The sequence below is a fragment of the Symsagittifera roscoffensis genome, chromosome 5 (assembly GCF_963678635.1).
Source record: "Symsagittifera roscoffensis chromosome 5, txSymRosc1.1, whole genome shotgun sequence".
In the NCBI taxonomy this organism is placed as follows: Eukaryota; Metazoa; Xenacoelomorpha; order Acoela; family Convolutidae; genus Symsagittifera; species Symsagittifera roscoffensis.
In genome coordinates this window covers 53,270,302-53,294,129 of record NC_087066.1, presented here as the reverse complement: position 1 = coordinate 53,294,129, position 23,828 = coordinate 53,270,302, and the positions used below count along the sequence as shown (strand labels likewise).

The 23,828-nt window shown below is 36.0% G+C and overlaps 1 protein-coding gene across 3 annotated transcripts in view; it reads right to left on the bottom strand.

The window, feature by feature from the left end:
- Positions 1 to 8,052: 8,052 nt before the first annotated feature.
- Positions 8,053 to 23,828, bottom strand: part of LOC134846552 (centrosomal protein of 41 kDa-like) — a 604,453-nt gene continuing 588,677 nt past the window's right edge. For 2 of the 3 annotated variants that reach the window (XM_063863934.1, XM_063863936.1), the window contains exons 2-11: positions 19,339 to 19,436; positions 19,031 to 19,142; positions 18,896 to 18,957; positions 18,725 to 18,821; positions 15,522 to 15,669; positions 13,659 to 13,921; positions 13,158 to 13,340; positions 11,874 to 12,092; positions 8,981 to 9,031; positions 8,053 to 8,471 (exon numbers count right to left, since the gene is read on the bottom strand). In XM_063863934.1, the coding sequence (XP_063720004.1) occupies positions 8,368 to 8,471; positions 8,981 to 9,031; positions 11,874 to 12,092; positions 13,158 to 13,340; positions 13,659 to 13,921; positions 15,522 to 15,669; positions 18,725 to 18,821; positions 18,896 to 18,957; positions 19,031 to 19,142; positions 19,339 to 19,389 (1,290 nt within the window). In that variant the 5' untranslated portion in view covers positions 19,390 to 19,436 and the 3' untranslated portion in view covers positions 8,053 to 8,367. The remainder of the gene's footprint in view (positions 8,472 to 8,980; positions 9,032 to 11,873; positions 12,093 to 13,157; positions 13,341 to 13,658; positions 13,922 to 15,521; positions 15,670 to 18,724; positions 18,822 to 18,895; positions 18,958 to 19,030; positions 19,143 to 19,338; positions 19,437 to 23,828) is intronic. The other variant, XM_063863937.1, reaches the window with a different exon arrangement.

The following is a 23,828-nucleotide window of genomic DNA, read 5'->3' as shown; positions in this document are numbered from 1 at the left end:
TTCTGTCCTTTTTTCAAAAATGTTTTTGCTATACTTTTTGAAAACAACTTTTAAGTTTTCTAAATTCAAACTCGTTAAAACAGTTTTTTCATCACACGAATTGCCTAAATGAAATTTTTGTAAAGAGTCAAAACCATTTTTTTGTTGTGTTTCATGAATGTTGTCGGATTGATTTGTGGTACTTGCACAGATTTTAGCTATCCTTATTGCACACATGTTCACTTATCAATCGACGTCGTAACAGGTTCTGTCAATGAGAAGTTTAAGCAAATATTTTATCCATTGATGAAAACAGCAAGCAGACCAGATCAAAATTGCAAACAGCAATGCCTCGGAAAATTAATCGCGTAAAGCTGTGAAAAGAAAAACAAGACTACTCGTAAATCACGGTAAAGCTCTGAATGTTCCCTCTAAACTTAAAAGTCAATTTAAAAAATATTTTTTTAGCTTATCCCTCAACACGCTTATGTAAAAACGAGGGGATATAAAAAGAGTCTTGTTTTTTAGAATACGACCAAATGACTCGCCTCAGTTAATTTGGAACACACTAACCCGCCGCATACGCGTGTCTTAATCAAGCAAAATATCGCTCGTTCATTATCTCGAATTTGAATCTAACAACTTTCAAATCCTCAAAAAAATAAAAAAAATTTGATCAAAAGTGAAACTTCTTTTTGAAATTAGGCTCAAGAAATCAATAATTTTCAGATGGTGTAAAAATTTCTCTCAAAAGTGCATAAGTAAAACGTCGAAAATGGCTAAATAAAAAAAACTTTGTCAGGATTATTTGCCCCCGGGCAAATGGCCCTTTGCCAACTTGCCCTGTTTTAAATGAAAGTGAAAAATTGTCCGATGCCTTGTACATGAAAAACTGTCCTACGCCAAATTACGCAGCATGACAACTTGTCCTATGCCGTTTTGTTCCACTAGTAAGACCTCTAGTTATTTATTTGATGTTCAAACCGAGTAATTTTAAGTTCCAGTTGTAATTGCTAATGTAAATTTCAACCTGTTTCGAGAAAGAAGGGAAGGGTATTCCGAAGGTATTCAATTGAAGATAAAGGTATTTCATAGTATTCCATAATTATTTGATATACAAACCGAATAATTTTTAAGACCAGTTGTAATTTCTAATGGTAATTTCAACCTGTTTCGAGAAAGAAGGGAAACGTATTCCATATGCTTTAAATTGAGCCTCAAATATTAACCAAGCCATAATTTTTTTCAATTAAACGCGAAATTTAGACAATAATCCGCCATTAACGCTTTTGAAACAGAGCAAAAGTTTGTAGTGTTTTTTCATTTTGCATCCTTGCTTAAATCTTTTTTCTGCAAAAATACGATAATTTTACTATGGTTCAAAGTACATAGGCAAAAATTCAACGAATCAACCGAACGCTCCTTAATGACGAACAGGGTTTTACAAAAAAGCAAACAACAAAAACAATTGAGCACTGGAGATACAGTTCACATAAATGCTGAATGCTCGCAGTAACAGTTGAAAATAAACTGGTATCTACCAAAAACGATTTATGGTATCTGTCAAATAAAAAAGGGGTCAAGCTGCAACTGGTACCTGTCAATAGCAGTAGAATTGCCACTTGTCTCCAGGAAGTATCAGAAGAAAAAGCAGTGCAGTTATCCTTGCCCAGTCGAGCATCAATAAATAGATTTCTCAAATATAACTTCGCTCTATCTGCCTCAATAAAAACAGGCATTTATAGATCCAGTATACTGAGATTTGTTTGGTTAGACAGTGGAGTTACGGATTTTAATCTTCGGGGACAGGGACAACGCTCAAGCCCTCCAATTTCATCATTTTCTCTGGATTTGCGACGGTACCTTCAAAATTCGCACGATGCAATTTCACCAACTTTATAATGTACACATTCAAAATGGCGGTTTTTAATAACCTTGCATTTTAATTCACTTCAATTTGAAGATTAAAAAATTTAAATTTGAAGCTTAAAAAAATTTTAAAATTTAAAACATTATTTTGAAGGCTATGAGAGACCCGGATTGCAGAAGTAACGCATTATCCAGGCAAAAATTCGAATTAATCCAATAAATTTAACAAAGATTGTAGTGTTGTTTCTTTAATTGCACTAGCGTACTTAACTCTTTAGCAAGTTTTTAAGCGTCGGCATTTCGTTGCAGTTTTATTTGATTTTGGCATATGCTTTTGGAGGTGTTAGAGGTCAATACTGCAGTAACTTTGCTCTTTGCTCTTTCCCTCATCCCGCCCAATAGTGAGTTACCCAGCGTGAAAGGTTTTGGGGCAGGGAGTTACCCGCATTTTTCCGTTTCAAGATAATTTATTAGATTTGTGATTTCTTTTAGCTGTGAACTCATATTTTTTTGACTGATATGATGTTTACTAACATCTTTGCTAAGTGAGCTTGCATAATCAACAATCAATCTTTAATATGGTTATTGAAAGTTGCGTTGAAATTTTGCGGCTTCCAATCTGACCGACCACGCATGCTTTGAACTCTTTTTGATTTAGCACATATTATAGTGATTCCGCAAATAGTTTCAAGCTTAATTGTACAATGAATTTATTTTTCATATTTAGGACGACACTATGTCATCGAGGATATCAAAAAAACTGGGGCCAGCTTTGATTAATTTGGGACAGAATGGAATAGGACGAACTGTCTTGTGGGGCAAGTTGGAGTAAGACAAGATGAACTGTTATAACTCGAGCTGGGACAAAATGACTTGTGAGCCGGAACAACAATACACTGTGAAAAGTTAATGACCAATTTAACTTTCCTCGTATATGTGTTTTAGTGGGGCAGAGTGTTACAGTGGTGAGCAAAATTTAACGCAAATTTACTTTTTTTAGTTTCATCAAAACTAATTTTCAAAAGCGTTTTAGTCAACGTTTTCTTACCAAATTAGATCACCATTTTAACCTCCTTAAAATTATTAGCAGACGGCTTCAAACGGTTGCAGTTGATTCAGAGCCCAGAAAAAGTTAGTTTTTGCGGTCTTTAATAATAACTTTGAACGACGTGAAACACTAAAAGACAGCTGATTTTGGGATTTGGTCACAAATAATTGTGTTTTCTCATTGATTTTGTTTAATATTGGGTGCAAAATTCAAAATTTATTTTATTGTGTCTTTTTTCCAGGTAAAGAAACTTGATTTCAGATAGGGAAAACTGGCTTTTTCAGACCCGGAACAAAATCCGATCGTACGGCGGGGACTTAATTTGAGAGCTCACTTCTATGTTTAGTAAAGGCGTAATTGAAGTCCTGCTATTCCGATAATTCATACAGTTAAAAAGTCAAAAGTTGATTAAAAAACACCCCAAGCATAAATATTCCGCAATTTTTTCGACAGTCATTAAAACACTGCGAAAACTCAAAGATTTATTTTTGATTTCCATCATATAGTTGATTTGGCTCGGCAGATTTTTTCATTGCTGAACAAAATTAATTGCAAAGTTGTTTTTTCAACTCTATCAAAAAGCAATTTTCAACGAGAGTTTTTGATAACGTTTCTTACAGTTTTTCAACGTTTTAAGCTAAACTTAAGGACTGCACTAAAAGCAGTCACCTTTAGTACAGGCGTAATTGAAGTCCTATGATTCCTTTAGAGCTTAAAGGTGGTTTCCTGATGTTCCTTATTAAGTTACACATTCATAGGAATCAAGTAAGCTAATTACAAATCAGTTCTAATTTTCAAATGAATAAATTGATTCATGAATTCTTTCAGAACTTTTGATGTTTTTTTTCTCCTTCAATCATGCGAGAACAGGCTAAAAAGTTTAAGGAATCAATGTTGATTGTTTTTCTGCAGCTTTAAGTGTTCCGTTTATTTCCACAGTGAATCATGACTTTTCATCGGCACAGCGCGCCCGGTCGAGGAAGAGAAGACTAGGGAAACATCAAGGCACACAGGGGAGTGAGTAAACAGTCTCTCCCTTGAGATTACTTTTTGAAAAGACGGAAAGAAGTTTTTGAGAAAAATTTGAACTTTTTCAAAAACTTTAAAAATTTTCAAAAAGCGTCCTAGAAAACTATTATCAAAAAACGGATTCCCATACATTTTTGTATCTGTTTTTCATATCAAACTGGAAGAAGCGTAAAATAAGCCATAGAAAGAAAGACAATGTTACGGAGAAAAAATTCACTGCTTATAAAAAAGCAAAGAAGCCATTAAAAGCATCTTAGTAGGGAATTTAAGAAGGAAAAATTGCTTGAAAAGCGTACTAGATAAACTGAAGTGCATCTGAAAAAAAAACGGAAAATCAGCCGCCAGAAACTGGGACAAGAACAAATCGGAAAAAAATCAAAATTTTCGATATGTTTAAAATGAGCTACGAGGTAGTTTTTTTCGAGTTTTTAAAAAATTGAGCTTGTCAGCAAATTTTTTAAGAAAAGTTCTAGTCCCAATTACAAGTCACTTGAACTCGGAAATTAAAAAAGCTCGGAACATTATATTTTACGTTTTTGATATCTTACTTGTCACAAAATGTTCTTTAATTTGGCTCGGAGTCGCTACTTTGGCACTTCGGCCCGAAAAAAAAATTATCGACCTGCTGTCCGACACCTTAAAAATGCCATTTTTTGCTTGAAATCTGTGTAACTGTTGAGTTGCAAATTTAAACATCTGAGCTATTGGCAGCTTGATAACATTTTAACGCTCTGATTTTTCAAGATCCAGTTCGTTCGCCATTTTATTCATGAGCAAAGTCAACGTGTTTCCAGGATCCAAAAATATAGCTATAGTAAAAATTGGAAGTTAAAGTTGATACTTCATGGGGGCTGCTTTTTCCAGTTTTTTTTCAGAAGTTTTGAGTCGACTCTCAGTGGTATTTGAAGACTACTTCTGATTGCACTATTGATTTTTGCCATGAACTGAGAATTTGGCTGAAAATCACTACTGATAATTGGCCTGAAAAGCCGTCGGTCTAACATCCGGCAGCCTAGCTACCCATGCTCTGTTTCACTTGATATCAATGAAGCTGTTATGTACCAAAATTTGACATCTGAACCAAATGCAGCTTGAAGGAAAATGTATTATCGCATCAAATTTTCATGCCTCAGTTTGCTCGCCGTTTTGCTCAAGATCAAAGTCAACGGGCTTCCGGGATCCGAAAAAAATTAGTGTTTAGGATTTGCCTGTAAAGCGTCGAGAAAAGCGGATGAATATTTTGATGAAGCTCATGAAGCTCTTCGCAAAGGTAACCCTAACTGCGTCCGCAACTAAGTTTCCCTAAGCTTTAGCAATTCCAATGATCAATTTTTGCCAGAAGTCTCTTTTTTGCACATAGCTGCTTAGTGTTTCTGCCTACTAAACCAATCCGCCCACTAATTGAATCTCTACTAAACTTATCTAAAGTGTTTATCTAAGTGAGTCGTAGTACTCCAAACATTCAAAGTAGCTAAGATTTGCGTTAGATACTGATGACAAAATTTCAGCCAATATGACCGCATCACACAATGTCCATAATTCCATTCACGCTATGAGTTCGTTCGTATCTTACATATATTTCAGTTTGCCCCGGCTGCTGCTATTTTGCAACGTTTTTGTCTCTTTCTACTCATCTCTGCTGTTTTTTCTCAACCGGGATTTGAAATTTTCTTTTGCTTTAATGATCTTATTAAAATTAGTGAACTCTTCACGATGTTCCACTTCTTGTGATGCTAGTAGTTCATAGAGCGTTTGCTCTACTATTGATAAATTTTCTATAATTTTAGTATCTTAGTTTAGCTTCATCCGGTAGTTTTTCGCCAAAGGCTTCTGCAACGTAGATTTTTTTTTCCTTCGTTCCACAATGCCACTGTTAAAATTTTCTCACAGTGCATAAAATTGCTGTGCGAACAAATAATTCTATTTGGCATTATGGTTTTCAGTCCAGTTACTATTTTACCTACGATTATGTTTTTTTGACAAATATGCTGGCGGTTCAAATTTTAAAGCGTTGCTTACATTTTCTTAATTTCATCATGTATTCGGTTTGTAGAACCTTCCTGGTTCTAGGTAATTTGCGTTTTCAACGTAGTTTGCTTAAGTGATTCTGAATGACTTACTGTAGCTACTTAGCAATTTGTGCACGTCCGCGTCACCGAACCATCGACTTAACGGTCCTCAAGTAAAAAGAGAATACACAAGTAGGCAAGTTAAACAAAAAACAAGGCTGACCCTAGGGATAAAATCCTTATTTTTTTGTTTAATTTGTTATTTCATTAAATTTTTTTCGTTATTTTTTTCACATTCCTTTTTTGATTTTTTTTTCTCGTTTTTTTCATTTAGGTAGATTTTGAGCATTTAATTCATGGTCAACTTGCTTAAATAAAAAAACAGTTCCCTGCTGCCAAAAATTATGCTACTTTGTCATTATTGACGGTGAATTTTCATACACCGAATAACTATATTCCAATATCACCAAAGCTCTTAACTGGGTCGAACGATCATTTGCTTGAAAAAGATAAACCAATATAATTGAACGGTTTAAGTAACCAGGATGAAAAATTAGAACCGATTTAGAAGAAACTATGTATCGTGTCTCCGGTTGTTAAGCTAAGATAAGCAAGACCCAAAGTAGGCGGTCTTCTATTTTGCGGCGTTCATGTACAAAATCGTAAGATATGGGGCTTTCAAAAATTTAAGGACCCCCTTTCTAGGATTTTGAGGTACGTGGGTCTCTCCGCTCTTAGGAAAGATACCTCCATCAACTTAGAATCCAGGACAGGAGACAAAATTTCTGTTCTATCACCATTTCATTATTTTCTTATTCATTGAAAGAGCATACAATAAATTCCATTTTTCTATCCAATTGTAAAATTAAGCTTAAAAGAACGCAGAATTTAGAAATGTTCATTCAAAATCAGATGCTTTTTCTTGTTAAGTTTAACTTAACAATAACTTCCCACCTCAATCTTCCCAGTTGCGCTTCAGTAAAAAAAATCTCGACTTTTTCTACCTTGAACCAACACTTCCCTTATCAAATCGTATTTTCACTAAATTTTTTAAATCTAAAAATTCGATTATGGATCGCTGTACATAACACGTTGATTTTTACCCCATCTCCGCTGCCACGCACGCACAAGTGAACTGATAAATTATAGTCGTGAAAAATCGACTGGCTCTTTCAGTCAAAATTATTTCTTAAAAAACAGACGTCGTAAATAAGCGATTGATCACTTCGTTCGCAGAGTCGTAGTTGAGCTTAGCATCACGTGCAATAAACAATATGCCAGTCTTCCAATACTAAACCATATTTCAAAAATTGAATTGAAAGCGTTCGACAAAATATTTTTGTTTTCATTGAGGATCAAAATCTGCTATGTAAAATGGTTAGCATTCAAGCCTAAAATACTTCATCTGGTGTTTTATGCATTAGCAAGTGACCTTATTTGATTTCAGATGCATGAAGATTGGTATTCCATGAATTGACACAGACGCAAAGCTTCGCAAACACTTGCGAGAGCACGAAAAGCAGCTCTAAAAAGTGCAGTAATAGCCAATTAGAAATAATCCTCCAATTAGCAAAAATTCGCCTACCTCTGAGATTCGAACCTGTGACCCAAAAGTTGAGAGTCTCACACACTAACCACAGAGCCACGGAATGAACACTTTTATTTGCGAGTTAGTTTACAAAAAAAGGCTCATAATAACACAATCTGTTCGCAAATAATTTTTCAAAATTACTAAAGCCAACTAGGAAAAAAGCCTCACATTTTTTCATAAATGTCAGCCCGATTGTTCTTCCAGAAAAATTTCTTTATTCACACCATTTGTTAGTTTGTATGAACTCGAAACAATCTGTTCACGTATAATGAGGACAAAGAGTAGCTAGCGAACCTTGAAATCGAAAGTGACCCACCAGTTCTCTTTCGAAAAGCCATCATAGGAACCTGTGTTCACTAGAAATGTAGCACCTGCTTTAAAGACACTTATTACTCTCGCGTAAACCTAAAACTGAGCCCCTGAATCCGTAGTTTTCGTGTTTTTTCCACTTTCATGAGTGGCCAAAGCTAAAGATTTTTGACGTACGTATCTTCTGTGAGCAAGAGGCTTCCTCTCTCAATAAAATAACCATTTGACATTCTATTGATCATTATTTACATAAACTCACAAAATGTGGCATCTGTACAGCGAATTCTTAACATAACGAACATCCTATTTACATATTAACACATGAAATGTCATTCAAAATTAAAGCATCAATTGAGGCCAGTCTTTGAGGAAGCCGTGAACAAGCGCACAAACATTTCGAAAACTTCGAACGTGCCACAAACAAAAAAGCACAATCTGTTTAAAACATGAGTGAGTTTATTGCCCCTATTTGTTATTTTTCGGACAGGCCGTCAATAAAAGGTATGACTCATTGTATGGCCCAAAGTAGTCCATCACTTCCATCTGTTTTGACCATCGCCTGCTCCCGACGACCTGTGGGAACTGGCGACTGAAGCACGACTTGACCTGCTGCTGGCTGGCGCCGCAGTCGAACGACCTGAAAAACAGTGGAAGTTGCCCCAAATTTGAAAAATCAGCTCCGAAAATCTTATTTGAATGCGAATTGTGCAACTTAACGGTTACAAATACTTTGATCCAAAGGAAAAAATTTCAATAATTATCCAAAACCAGTCGAGTTGAGAAAGTTTATTAATTTGACTGTTCGACGGACAAAAAAATTATTCGACCAATTGATAATCAGCATTAAAATAAATCGGATATGCAACTTCTTCAAGTCTACTCTTGATTCATCGCTCTAAGCTAGTGTGCAAAAATAAGGGAAAACTGCAAAAAATGCAGAACTGAAGGAAGAAAAGATAAAACTTGACAATGCAAAAATATTTGACAACACACAATATTTAAAACAAAGACATCTATTTTTTCAAATCATATCCAAAATCACAAATGAGTACACCACACAGCACATTTTAATGTAGATTAAAGCTAGACATCTAGCTGCTATATATTATAGTGAAGACGCATCGAATTTAAATCTGAGATACAAACCCGTGTATTGAGAGCGAGCACTCCCACACATACTACTGCTGTCAGATCCAGCTTGAAAAGGTCACAAAATTTTTAAACTTTTGTAGATTTCAAGAATTCTTGTTTCTTTCGCGCATTACAAATGTAGCAACAAAGCGTTATGAAATACTCGAAAAGTAGAAAGGATACATCATACCCAACTATCGAAGTTATCGAAAAATGTAGCTTGCGATACGAAAAATAAACCTATCAAAAAGAAATTTATTTTACAGGAAAATTCATAAAAGAGAGCAGAAAAACAATTAATTTTTACACTGAGCGAAGCTGAGCTTCGCATCACTTGCGATACAGAAAGCAATCGAGTAATTAAAAAAAAATTAAAAAAAGAACACCCGAAACTTTCACATGTTTGTCTCAAATAAAACTCAATATGATGAAAACCTGCGGCGGAATACAACCCCCAGCATTAGATTAGCATTAAAAACTACCGAGCGGTAACTATGCAGACAAAACCGCGAAAAATGGTGAAAATCCAAATGTGGGATTTTTTTTGGAAAAAGAAAATGGAGAGAAAATTTGGAAATTTTTTCAACACTGTGATGTGCCATTAATATGAGTCGATTAGAAACAAACAATCTCAGACATCACTAGAAATTAAGACAACAAGTTGCTAGGAACGAAGTCCAAACAAACTAAGACAAAAGATATACCCAAAACAAAATTTGTGATATAATAAAAAAAACTGAAAATTACAAAACATGAATGTAAAATTTTTAAGATAGTTTGTGATTAAAGAGCACTCATAGCCTCCCAAACACAATTTTTTTTGCTTAAAGAAGTTATCTTAGCACACAAATATATAGGCTAAAACGCATTTAAAGCAAATAAAAAATCAACTGACGAACAAACTGATTGGAAATTTTCCCAAGAAACTCGTGAATTAACTCATGACTGCAAATTTTTTGCCAAAAATTACGATAGAACAGTATTCCACTTAAGAAAAAGCGAGAAAACATTTCGAACAAAGCTATATTAGAAAGAAAAAAGTTCGAAAACTTCTTCAAACTTTTTTAAGAAGGTCGAAGGAATGATTGTAAAAACTCAAACATAATTTTCGAGCTTGTATCAAAAGCTCAAAACTTTTCGACATCTGTCACCTACAAAGCAAGCTGTAGCCCTAAATATGCAAAACAAGAAGGATGCATATTTGTTAAATTGTCATTTCGAACTTGCTTCGAAATGTACCATTCTGTGAACAAAGTTATCTAGGGGAAAAAGTCTAGTAACCTTCCACAAAACCCTTGCTAATCGCAAGGGTAAAAATCTAATTGAAATTCATTTCGACACGTTCAAAACCAACAACACAACCAGAAATTTCAACATAACCTATTTCATGTAATCAGATCAAATCAATGTATTGATGAAAAATGTGCTGAAACTAAGCAAGATGGAAAAAATATTAAACAAACTCAATTTCAAAAATTGGCTGCAGGCGCATAAAAAGACCGTTCAATACTCTACGCTGGCTCTTCAAAAACCGTCAAGGTAACAAAATTCCAGCTACAGCTAGCAAGCCAAAAAATTAACCACTTTTAAAAACTCCAATGAGTCGAGGTATTTCAGATACAATAAAATAAGCAAAGCCTAAGGAACATTTCAAACAAAGATATATCAATGAAAAGGATAAAAGATAGCGCGTAACACCCAATATACCATGAGCTACTAAAACCCTACTGCTGAAATCGCTTTCATGTACATGATGATTTAGCCCTAAGCACAGAAAAAATTACAAAGCTTCAAAATTTTCGCAAATGCAACCTGCTTCATATGTAATTTGGAAACGTACCCAAACTTGAATAAACCTCTTTCAGAAGCATGCAATAACCCAACCGAAAAATTTAGGCCGAAATTTAATTCGCAGCATATTATGACAGGACTACAGAAGATTTATTGGACACATCAAAAACTCAAGCATCTTATGCCGCATATTTAAAAGCATTTAGAAATACATGATCGCCTCAAAGATTGAATTCTGTATCCGAATCATTTAAAAAATCTTCACTTCAAAAACTATTCAAATTAAAACGCAAAAAAATCATAATCAAGCGAAAATCATGAGCTCAAAAAATGCATCACAAAAGCATTGGACAACTACAACTGGTTGCTCCAATACAATAGAAAACTCCAACCAAAGTAACCAGAGTGTAAAAAACCAAGAAAGTCGAAAAAAGTTTTACTTTTTGAGCAAGTAGAACGCGAAACAATCTTAAAAAACTATAGGAATTGAAGGTTAAATCGAAAAAGCTGAAAAATTATAAACTCTCTTGCTATCATGCACCACCGTCTCTCTCTTGCTATCATGCACCACCGTCTCTCTCTTGCTATCATGCACCACCGTCTCTCTTGCTATCATGCACCACTGACCCTCACTTGCTATCATGCACCACCGAGCAATCTTCTTTCACTGGGAGCCCATCCCCAGTCTCATGCAAGAGTGAACAAGACAAAAAAGCAGCTCTATAAGGTGAAATAAGAAATAAAAAATAAGCCACGACTTCGTGCAACTTTTGCTACGTGTCGGATTCGAACCCTCTCAGCTACGGACGCTTAATATCGGCAAACACTAGCCACAAATAAAGCAGAGAACAGATGCTATAAAACTTCCAATGCTACAGATCGTGATTATAGCAAAGTTAGGTTCGAAAAAAAAGATTCGTACTAATATACTATGTTCGCAAGCTCATAAATGTAAGAACATTTTCGGCAAAAAAAAGAAATTTTAAGAAGCGTACAAAAATAAGTACGTACTACGTACACAGCATACTACGTACACAGCATACTACGTACACATCATTCCTAATCAAATCGCAAAATGACAAACGCTGAAAATGATAACAATAAATAACTCTCGAACCTTCCAACGTATTTCCTAGTTCGTCCTCAATTCTGTCAATATCGTCAGAGGAGAACTCGGAGCGGATCACGGGGTCCAGTTGGATCTCCGAGGCCACCGATCCTTTCTTGGATCCACCTCCTTTCGCAGGTCTGGCAGTGTTCTCGTTAAACACTAAAGCCGCCTTGGGCAGAGTTCCAGTGATCAAAGTTGGCACTTTTTGGTACGTTACTTTCAGTCCTTAAACAAAAAAAATTACATTTAAAAAGAAAACTATTTTATTTATTTCTGTTTCTCTACTTCTGTAAAATAACCAAATTGGACACTTTGAGCTCGCTCAAAAAACATAAATGTTCAAGTTTCTCCGATATTGAATTTCAGCTGTTATTCAGAAAAAAATCTTGTAGGTATCACAAAAAATTCTTTGAAAGAGTCATGGAGCGCAAGGAGCTGACAAAACATAGACTTCAATTTTCAAATTTCAACAAAATAGATGACCTTACAGCTCTTTGAATTTCAAGAAAAATTATGATTGACACTTTTTGATTAAATCAAATCAACTTGAGAAAATTGGTTCAATAGGTAAATTTGGCTCTTTTTCCTTCCCCCCTCCCCACCTGCAAATTTTTACAATTAAAATTACTGTTCCCACCAACCGATTGTTATGAAAATTGACATGCTAACAAATTAGGTCATGACAGACAAAATTGGTCTTCATAGTTAACCTTGTAAAAACCCTCATTACACCATAAAATTGATGCTGATGTGAGGTGGGGGGAAAAAGAGCCTGAAGTTTTTATTACGCTGGGAAATCTGAAAATTAAAATCAACTTTCAAAATTTGAACTCGATCTCCTTTTTCGTGACCTTTCACTGTTCGATAGCGGAGTTTGCCATCATTTTAACAAAAGAAAAGAAATGAACAATCACAAGTCAAACTTCAAAAATCAAACTTGGCTGTGGACAAATCTAGGAAACTTTTCCCGAAAAAAAATCTTTTCCACCCCACCTGCAATTTTTATAATTAAAATTACTGTTCACATTGTCCGATTGTCATGAAAATTGACATGCAGATAAATTAGGCCATGACAAACATATTTGGTCTTCATAATTAACCTTGTAAAACCACTCGTTAGACCATAAAATTGATGATCAATTGAGGTTAGTGGGGAAGGAAAAAAGCCAAATCACCCATATAAGGAGACCCATATAATAGTACTCACTACGTTCATTACTCTTGAAAAAATCACCAAGACCTGTATAAAAGGCTTCACTGCATTGATCGACACATAAACAAAACACTCGCCTCCTGACAACATGAAGAGGTTATCGTAGCCCCTCTCGACCAAAGAGGTGACCACGTGAACGGCAATCTGCTCATCTGCATCGTACACCACAATCACTTTGCCCGCCTTGTTCTTGTAGTCGTACATGGGTGCTATCTCGTAGTTCACCGCACGAGACAGACGCGACTTGGGGAAGTTTATTGCTGAAAAGCTCACAGTGTATTAAACAGTGTATTAACCTATATGAACGATTTATGCACACCCAATAGTCAATTCAAAGTTTCAATTTAGAAGGTTTCCCTATAACGTTTCAAAATTAAACAGCTGCGGATTTCTATCGGACAAAGGTTTACTTATTGAGCAAAACAGTTATTTCACATAACTGCTCCAAAACGAAATTCAATAATTTCAATCAATACTTCTGAGAATTAAAATTCTAAATTTCGTCTACTTGGTTTTACATCCATTCCGATTTCTGCGACCTTCACTAATCACAACACAACATGACCTCAACTACTCACCACCAACAATGTGACATTTTTCGAAGTCTTCTTCGTCTTGACAGTCTAACAGCAGAAACGGGTGTCCTTCTGTCGAGTCCCCTGAGCCCCCTCTAGCCGAGGAAGCTGCCGAGGATGGGTGTCCGCCACTTCGACTGCTGCTGTTCCCTCCCACTGACGAGGGGGTGTTGGAGGAGGAAGAGTGGGTTGTCCCGTTAGAGTTGTAGTGACCGCCTCCTGAATAGTTGCTGGAGGTATCCTTCTCACCCACTCCGCAGATGAGACTAATTAGGACACAAAATAACTCTATAACTTATATTAAAACTCAACAGGCAAGCTAATGCAAAACATCAAGAAAATATTGGACTATTTCCGAATATAACCGCCAGATACACAAAATTTGACTGAAAAATTCTACAAGAATACAAACAAAAATTAAAGCTATCATTTCAAATAGAAAGAAAATTTTTGAGCTTTGTGACTCATTTTAGAGTCCAAATTTTTCAATTCATTTGTACAAAAATATTCAACACAGGGTATAAAAATTCTTTTTGAGACAAAAATTACCTTTCAAACAAATTGCAGAAAACGATTAATCAACGCAAGAAACCAAGAAAAGATTTGTGATTAATTTTAAAAACTGAAACGTGCATTTTTGTGAAAATAACTTAATAAATCCAGACGGCGTGCTCGAAAATTTTAATAATTTTCATCCGTGCTTTTTAGTAAATATTTGAAATTGAACACGGAAAATAAAATGTTTGCACGTGCCTGAATCATGCAATGCCTTCATGCAGCGAGTAATAATTTTTCAGTCGTGCTTTTGTCAATTTTAGAAAAATCGACTCGTGCTCATTTACAAATTTATTTTAAAGTCTGCCTTGATCAGACTGACCCACGTGCTTTCTAGCATCCAAATAGCGGTACATTTTAGTATCTGATGCACAAAAAAAGAACATAAATTATCACGTTCAAAATAAAGAGCACGTTTTGGTAAACGAAGTACCATTAACTCGTCAATTACTGAGCAAGCATGCTTAAAATTATACCAGATAAAATCCCAAAAAACATCATTCAAACTCGATACAAAAATGAATGACAACAATTCATTTTGAGCTTTGTGACCCGCAAATAATTCGGCGAATGAAAAAACCTTCCGCTGTTCGATGGAGTTTGCCTTCCTTGAAAGGAAATGAACTGAACTTAAAAATCACAAGTCAAACCGCGAGAAATCAAAACTAAGCGTGAACAAATTTTAGAACGCTTTCCTGAAAAAAAAAGAAATGACCCTCTTGAAAAAACAATAACGGCCTATATGAGAGTCTTCAATGCATTCATGGACTCTTTAACTATTAATAACATTAAAAATTTGGTCAATAAGTTTTCTTTCCACTGGAAATCTGAAAGGTAAAATACATGCTTGAAACTTGAACTCATTCACTTTTCTTGGCACCATTTTTCAATTGGAGAGCGTAATTTGCCTTCCTTATAGCAAATGAACCGAAAAAACCGAGAATGAAAGAAAACCGATCTTATTCATTAACAGTAAACAAGCTACTATAATACGACTCGTTCAATTTCAAGAAATTTTATTTTGCGTAAGTATATCCCAATAAATCTTCCAAGTTAAACACCTCGTGTTCGAAAACGATAATAATTTGAACAATTTGAATGCTATTGGGAAACATTTTTGAACAAACTGGCCTGTTTCTTCACAAATTTGTAAGCTAACATACAGAACACACACCCATTTTACTAATTTTGAGCTTCATAATAGAAACGCCCCCAAAAGATTTACAAAACACTAAATGAACAATTTTCTTCCAATCACAGGATTAATGGCTGGGATAAACAAATTTATCTTTCGTGTTTTCTGAATCTCACCCATGAAGTGTAGATCTCTGCGTTGAAGGTTGATCACCGAACTCACTCTCCGTCAAAGTCGGGCTACTTTTGCCTGTGTTGTTGTTTGTTTTGTTCTGGTTGCGAGGCGTTGTGTCCATGTCATTTCCATTCCGAGCATCATTATCGTCTAAAGCATTTTATTGCTGCTAACAGCTTTTATTTTTCAAAAGCACTCACAGGTAAATAAATAAGCAACATTCGGGGTCGGCATGACGGGTTGCTTCTGTGATAAAAAAGCGAAAAGAGCCATTAAAAAGATTAATTATTGTTCAAAGTTCACAATGTTATTCGCAACTTTGTCACAGAACTCGATTCACGGGAATACTCAATTCCACAAGAAAACTAATCATTTTTAAAGTTTTTCAATGTCAGTAGAGGCGATAGCACGCTTGGTGAGTGGCGACATGGTGAACTAATGACAACAACTTTATTTCATTATCACAAAAATTATAAACCTTATACACAGTGGAGTGTAGAATCTATTGCGACAGAGGATTTTAAAAGAACGATCGTAAATATCAAGATAAGTAGTAAAAACTATTACTTACAGAAAAAAAAGAGTGAAAACACTATGAATTTGTTTTAAAACATCAAGCTAGAAACTAGTTGAAATGTTATGGCGCACGATATCAACGTTACCTGCTACATAGTAACTCAAATCAAACCTAACCAGAACTTAACAAGCTTTTGGTACATTTAGAACATAGCCAATTGAAGATTGGAAAAGAAAAATGAACGCAAGAAAGCATAAAAAACAGTGAATTTCTTGAAAAAATATCAACTTTCAAAATTCAAAGAAAAAAAAACAGATGCTCTTTAAATTTTTAGAATGAAATTTATGATTGGACCTTTTTTGATAACATGAACCTAACTAGAGAAAACTGGATCAATAGGTAAATTTTTATTCCTCTGGAAATCTAAAAACTAAATTCCACTTTCGAAACTACAAATCGTTCACGTTTTTTGGCGCCTTTTCCAGTATTTGGAGAGTGCTATCTAAGTCACTTTTAGCAGATGAATTTCAATTGAAGTCAAAAAAGCATATATACCTAAGTGCATTCAAAAACGCAGCAATATTTATGAATGCACATCTGTAGTTATTAGAGACTTTTAAGACTTTTCGTGAAAAACAAAAAATCAGTAAGACCTATGGAAGAGTCTTCACTATGTTCATTACAATTAAAAGGATCGAAAACCCTAACTTCGATACTTCTCCATTAATTAGACTTCTAGCAAACTCTATGAGCTTATACCAGCAGACAGTTTGAACAAGTGCTAATAAGCTCAAGGCTACCGTAAAAAACTTTACTTTTATTGAAAATGTATAAATTTTTTAATTGAAGCTTTTTTAAGCGTTTCTAAAAATTTACATCCTTTCTTGAAACTGAAATTCATTCACGTTATTTCCCTCCACGAGAGCAGAAATTACCTACCAGCAAAGAAATTTGTATTAAATTTAAAAAAATCCAAAGTCAAGCCCAAAAAAAAGAAGCCAAATCAAACTAAATTCACTGACATTTAAGTTTAAATCAACACAGAGGCAAAGCGGAACTTCACAACACTTACAAAACAACAAAAACATTGCATTGCGAGATAGTGAAAAGAAAGAGGCGAATTTATGAAAAATTAGGTTGTTATTAGCATTTGTAAGAGTAATTACTTAACGAGCGGAAACTAAGGGGACAAAAAAGCCGAAAACAATTTTGTCATAAAAAAGTTTGAGCCAAAAATTTTGACGACCCGTCCCTAATGAGACGCACAAAAGCATAAAATTATATTTGCACTCGAAACTACGGAATACAGGTTCACAAGGCCAATAAAAAATACAAAGAAGCTTTTTAATGGAAAAAAGAGATGAAAAATTATTCAAAGTGCAGAATTTTCAATGATAGTAAAAACCGTTTGAACCAACGTAAAAAAACATGTTTTGGATGTTAAGTCGATTAAAACAGATTAAAATAAAAAACAATTTAAAAAAAACTAGAGCGACGGAAATAAGCTCGAAAATCATTAATCCGAAAAAATCAACATTTTTTCATTGAAACTTTTAAAATTAAAAAATCTTTATTTTCATAATGTACTATTACACCTTATTACTAGAAACATGTACAAACCTATGTACTAGCGTGAGCTGTCTAATAATTTTTGTGTATCAAGCAATGTAAAAGAAACATATGCTGCTCAAATTGATTACACAGAGGCGAAGCCGAGCTTCGCACCAGTTGCGATGCATAAACATAAGCCGTACAAAAATTACTGAAAGAAACTAAAGCATTTTTTTTTCAGAAGCTTCAAATTATTTCAAGAAAAAATATGACCCAGTCATTCTAGGACACACTTAAAAACCTATTTCAGCTGACTCAAAAAACATTACCAATAGACAGTTCGAAAATAGCCAATAAACTTTCGAAATTCAATTGCGACAACACAAAGATAGGATGACAAACTAGCAGACAGAAATTGACACAAAAACCGCCGAAAATTTGAAAAAAGGGTGTGATATCAACAAAAGCAAGATCTACTAAAACTTCATATCTTTGCTTCAAAAAACATGACAAATCAGAAAACTTCTACTTAGAAAAAAAACAAGTCATGGTCGGATTCGAACTAGAAGCCTCTGACGTCTCAGGCAGGTGTGTTAACTCTATGCCAGATGAGCTAGGCGGTTGATAGCATTTATACTCAATTAGAGTAAACTATATTTTAAAAAAACATCACGAACTATAGATCTATATAATAGACTTCACTACGTTCATCATCTCTGAAGCAGGCAAATCATTAGTGAAAAACGCAATAACCGGATTCTCCAAAAATTTGCAATCAGATAAAATCACGATTTCAAATTATTCGCCTCACATATCTCACATACCCGGACGGGAAAAACCATCGGAGACGCTGCCTCCACAGATAAAGGACTATCGCTCTCAGAAAACCATTCCATTGGTCCAGTAATTCGATGCTAACCCAAAAAGAGGAAACCACGAGTAAGCTGAGCCAATTTTAAATGTTTTCACCTTACAGCATTTCTATGGAGAAATGGATCAACAATACATGTTGATATAATGATTGCTGTAAACGCATGTTACAGTAAGCTTAAACATAGTTATGTATCATTTTAAGACCCATACGCATTGTCATATAATCAATCAAAACACTAAGAGAGAGTTGAAAACATCACTAACTACTGGAAGTGAGATCTGTTGGAGATTCGGACTGTTCTTCCAGAATATCTTCGAAAAACTGTCCTTGTGACTGTCTGAATCTCTCAACTTGAATTATCTGCAATATTGTAACACAAAATGAAGCTACAAAATTAGCAAACAAATTTGCATTGGAAATAAAAATAAACTCACCAGTTGGGCAAATGTTGTAACTTTCATTCTTTTAAAAATTTCGTTTTTCTGAAACCTATAATCTGAAACACATGACGTTTTACAACCTCAAATTTGCCAATTTCCGACAAATGTATGGGACTAATGTGTACTCACTGCTTCTAATTTCCTCTAACTTATCTAGGTATTTGCTGAGACTTGCTCCTGTGTCCAGTGAAGACTTCACATTCGCGTACTTAGGGTTCACTGGCACTCGTCTTTTCGCCATCTAAATTTAAGCAACTTTTGTTAACGCCAAATTGTTAACGCCAAAACTCATGAAGTAACAATTGATTTTCGTAGAAAAATTAGGAATCAATGTTAATAATCTACCCAAAAATGTTTTCGGCTTTCACGCCATCATCAGTCTAAAAACATCATCAGGCCAATTGACTTTAGACTAATTACTTAAAAACTAGACCAACCTTCTCCAATTTGCCATCCACTTTCTTGGCTTTTGTTGAATAGGATGACATATCAGCGGCTGACTTCTAGAATCTGGTTAACGCAAACTATTCGATCTGAAATTCAACAGAATTAGGAAAACTAACTAAATATATGAACAACGAAATTGCTACTTGATTAAGCGCCTTTACCATGAGTACTGTTCGGGTACAAAACTAAATGTAGAGGAATCGGTTCGAAAATGAAGAAAAAAAAAACGTATGCGCAGTCCTGTGGAGGTAGCGTGACTCTCATACAGAAGGAATGTGAGTAGAGGCGAAGCTTTGCTTTATAAGAGCATTCAATATTCAATGCTGGGAGAATCTTACTGCACTTTTCAGGCAAGATAGGCTATGCCATCTATCATCGGTTTCATCTTTTCCGCAAAAACATCAACGTGTTTCACAAACTTTTGAGTCCAATAGCGATTCTAAATTTCTGATCTGTTAATTTTATCTTAGTTTTTACACGTGAATTCATTCTATGCTCCATCCGCGTGTTCCAAACCAGAAATTTAGCTCAAGGTAGCTTTCGCTCCTACTGTTGAGTCTAATTAAGCAGCAAAAGCAAGTAAGCGAGCGGAAGAAAATTCAAAGCTAACTTTGGCTGCCGAGAGAAATATTTGCAAAATTAAGAATTGATTATAAACCATTTGTACTTTACCTTACATCGGGAGTTTCTTAAAATACTATCGTCCGTCCAAAAAATCTTAAAATACTATCGTACCGAACCTGAACAAGGATTTGTACGCAGATTATAGGGAGTATTTAGCGATAAGATTTGCCTAAAGGGAGCCTAGGAGAACAGGTTGCTCGTTAGATTTGATAAGTATTTTGGGACCTACCTTGTGAAGTTGACCTATGATAGTATAGTACTGCGAGTGGCGTGCCACGGAGCCGAACACCCGAAAAATAAATTCGTTCCCGGATAGCCAAAAAACAAATTCCTTCCCTGATAACTAAATTTTTTTTGCTCCCTCAGCCGTTCAATATTACAATCACCATATTATTACATAATAAAAATAGACTATTTAACCCACGAGTACCAATCAAGCCAAATTTTTTTCCTTATTATTTTCGTATCTGGGGTTATCCACTCTCCCGGCAAACAATTATGGGCCGCCAAATTTATGGTATAATTTAAATTTTGTGATTGAGAGAGTGGTAATTCCCAGAACCCCCTTCTCCACACTCCCTGTTTGAAGCAGTTAATCTCCTTTCAAGCCATTCTTTAGCAGATACCATGGGCGGAATTTGGTAATTAAATCCGGAAAAACCGGGCCTTTGTAGTTAGGACGAAATTAGCCGAATTTTTGTTGTTGTTCAATTCATTTAGAGTAAACATACCAGCCAATCAAATCTCTTGAAGATTTTTGGAAACTGGTTAGCTATCAGGCTGTCCCATCAAAATGAGTCTCAATTTAATGATGAATATTTTTATTTACTTTAGTTACAACCGGAGGTATTTCGTTTTTTTTTTCAAGTATCCGAGAATGGGGCTCCGTAGATACGCACCAGTGCTGCCTGCTTGTGGTCGCTCCTAGAAAACGTTCCTCAGAATTTCTGTTTTTAGTCTACGTGCATCGGCGCACTATCTTATAGTTGTCAGCTAGTATTTTATCATCTAATTACCATGAGTTTATTTTGGATTCGAACATTTTTTTAGCGTCTGTTTTGTTTCAGCAATAATGGACGGAGCCCGGCATCACCTAGTAAGATCCCGCCCTCTATTTAAAAAATCGCATGAAGTAACTCGGGTTTACTGTGGGTGCACTGAAAAAAAGAACATGATTCAAGATAATTTCCCTTCTAGGCGAATTAAATAAAATTCTTTAGTTTAACTTTATTAGAATTGAGCATTTCGGGTTGTCAATAGAATCCATTAAAAATTCAAAGCATTGTGCTGCAACTTCAGCTCCTCGATTAATACCCCAACGCACTTGAAAGTTTCTAATAAATTGTCGCTCTTCGAGAACCTTATTTCACGCGTATTTAGATGCGATTCGTCTGAGCTTGTTGACGATTGCAAGGTGTCGCAAACAACAATCTTGTTTTACAAGGACGATAGGTTTATGAGGGCGTAAAAACGACAATAAGCATCTCTGTTATTTGAAATAAGTAGAGATAATCCTCGAATTTGTAGTTTTTTTGCTACGTGTCGGATTCGATCCTGCGACCTGGAGGCTAACAAGGCCTGAACACTTCGGCGCTTGGCGAAATATTATTCAAATACACAAATCATTAAAAAAAGTCAACTGTTTGATATGCCATATCATCTAATAGCTATAAAATTAATCAAGAAATGCACCAGTCAAAAGTCAAGAAAAAAACAAAATGATCATCTATGATTTTTTAATGGGAAAGTCGAAAAGTCAGAAAAAATATTGGTTACCGAATTTACTTCAATAGTCTTTTATCATTTCACCCGGTCAAAACCATTGTAAGTTCATATTGTAGGGAAGGTAACGTCTAACGTAAATAAAAAATAAAGATCCAGATAAAGACAGTAGCTGAGTCACTGAGAAGATACAATAGGCATTGAACCATTTATTAAAATGCAGTTGTGTCGAGGTGAACTATCGACGCTTGTTGAAATGGGGACTGTGTATGATGGGTCTGCCTTATGCTAGCATCATTTAGGCTTTGCATGTCTACGGTCATCCTTGGCTCGCCGTTATGCTTGCGTACAACGACCATCCTATGGCACCATGTTACTGGTGTATTCAGTGGTACCCATTCTAGTACGCCTAGTGCAACGTCTTTGTCGGTTTCGTGCTTCACCTTTTCCATTCAGTGCAACGGCAATGTTTCTGGGGTATGGTTGGCTGTGGGTTTTACATTTGGATCAGTGGCAAATTCCAGTGGTGGACCGTGGAAGAGCGGCAATGGTTGGTGGGAACATGTGTTAAACGTTGATGCGGCGTAGTACTCACGTATGAAGCGTTCCAGTTCATCGATATTCGAGTCTTCCAAGCTCATTGGGGCATCCGGGGGCTCTGGTGCTGCGCAGCGCTTAGGGCAGCCGGAAGGTGCTGACTCAGAAATTTTGTTAACGTGGTCTGCGTATGTCTTCCTCGTTGGTAGAGGAAACTAGCGTCAATGCATCCGAGATCGATAAGACATGTTCTACTCAGAAACAGTTAGTCAAGACCTTGTACCACATGAAGGGTTTTCACTGTGTTTGTATAATAGCTTGCTCCGTTGAATTGAAAGTTCACCGGGATAGTTCCAATGACTGATAATTCCCGATTATCAGCGCTTTTTAGCACGCTATTTCCGCGGTTGAGATTTTTTGACGAAAGGTTGAGCTGCTTCATCAATCGTGGACCACAACACACCACCGATGCCCCCGTATCGGCAATTCTCTGGACAACTACAGTACTTGGTTTTGATCGCTCCGATGCTTTATGAACTTTGAGACACACTGTCAGCGTGTTGTTATGGATACTGTTCACGCCATTGACTTGTTGCTCAAGGGCAAGTATGTGCTCTACATGTGGATTAACCTTAGTGTTATCGTGCTGTTGAGTGATGCTACTAAAGTTGTCTTGCTGAGGGACACCCTGCAAACGCTCTGAAAGTGATTTCTCTTCCCACAAGTGCACGTATTTCCGTATGCTGGGCATTTTGCACGCCATTCACTCGGAGGTCCTGGGTGAGCCGCATTACCGCAGTTATTGCAATTTCCCGGTTTTTTGCTAACTGGTCTTTTAAGATTCTTCTTTTAGGTACTGAGTGCTGCTACCGTATCTGATTGCAAGGTACCTTGACTTCGTTTTTTCTGCTTTGATAAGCGTGATGGTGTCCAGGGCTAACAAGTCTTCTTGATTTTCGTCATCAGCGAGTCTAACGAGGAGTTGATGCAGTACCATGTGCTCGCTGTAATCTACCATGTTGTCGCAAGTGCACTTCACCTTCAGATTACATTGACGTGCGTTGGCTTTCACTTGAGCTAAAAATGTCTGAACTGGTTGTTCTGAACCTTGTCGAAGCCGCAAAAGTTCTACAATGCTCATCATTGGGTTTCGTGCTCTTACTATCAGTTGCTTGATATTCTTGAGCATTGTGTCTTCGCTTTGACTCTGCAGATTTGGTCCATGAGTCGAGAACAGAACTTTGTTAATCTCAGGAGATAGGCAGTTCTGGAGGTAAACCGATACATTAATGTTGATTTCAGCGAGTGTTTTGTATCGTGCCAGTCAGTCTCGTGACCAGCCAGTAAAAAAAGTGACCAGCCAGTCTCGTCAACTGAGTCTCCGGATAACTCGAGTAACGGCCTTTTTGGTTTTTCAGCCTTCCTTCCCGCGTGGTTGTTATGAGCAGTGTCTCGGTGAACTTCAAGCATCCGAATAGCTACGTCTGCTTCTAAGTCGGGTGTTTTGTAGTTGCATGCCGGTGCGGCTGGGCAATCCAATTCGACCGGGGCCATTTGATTCTTGTTGTTTACTTTATTTCCAGAGATGCTGCATAGC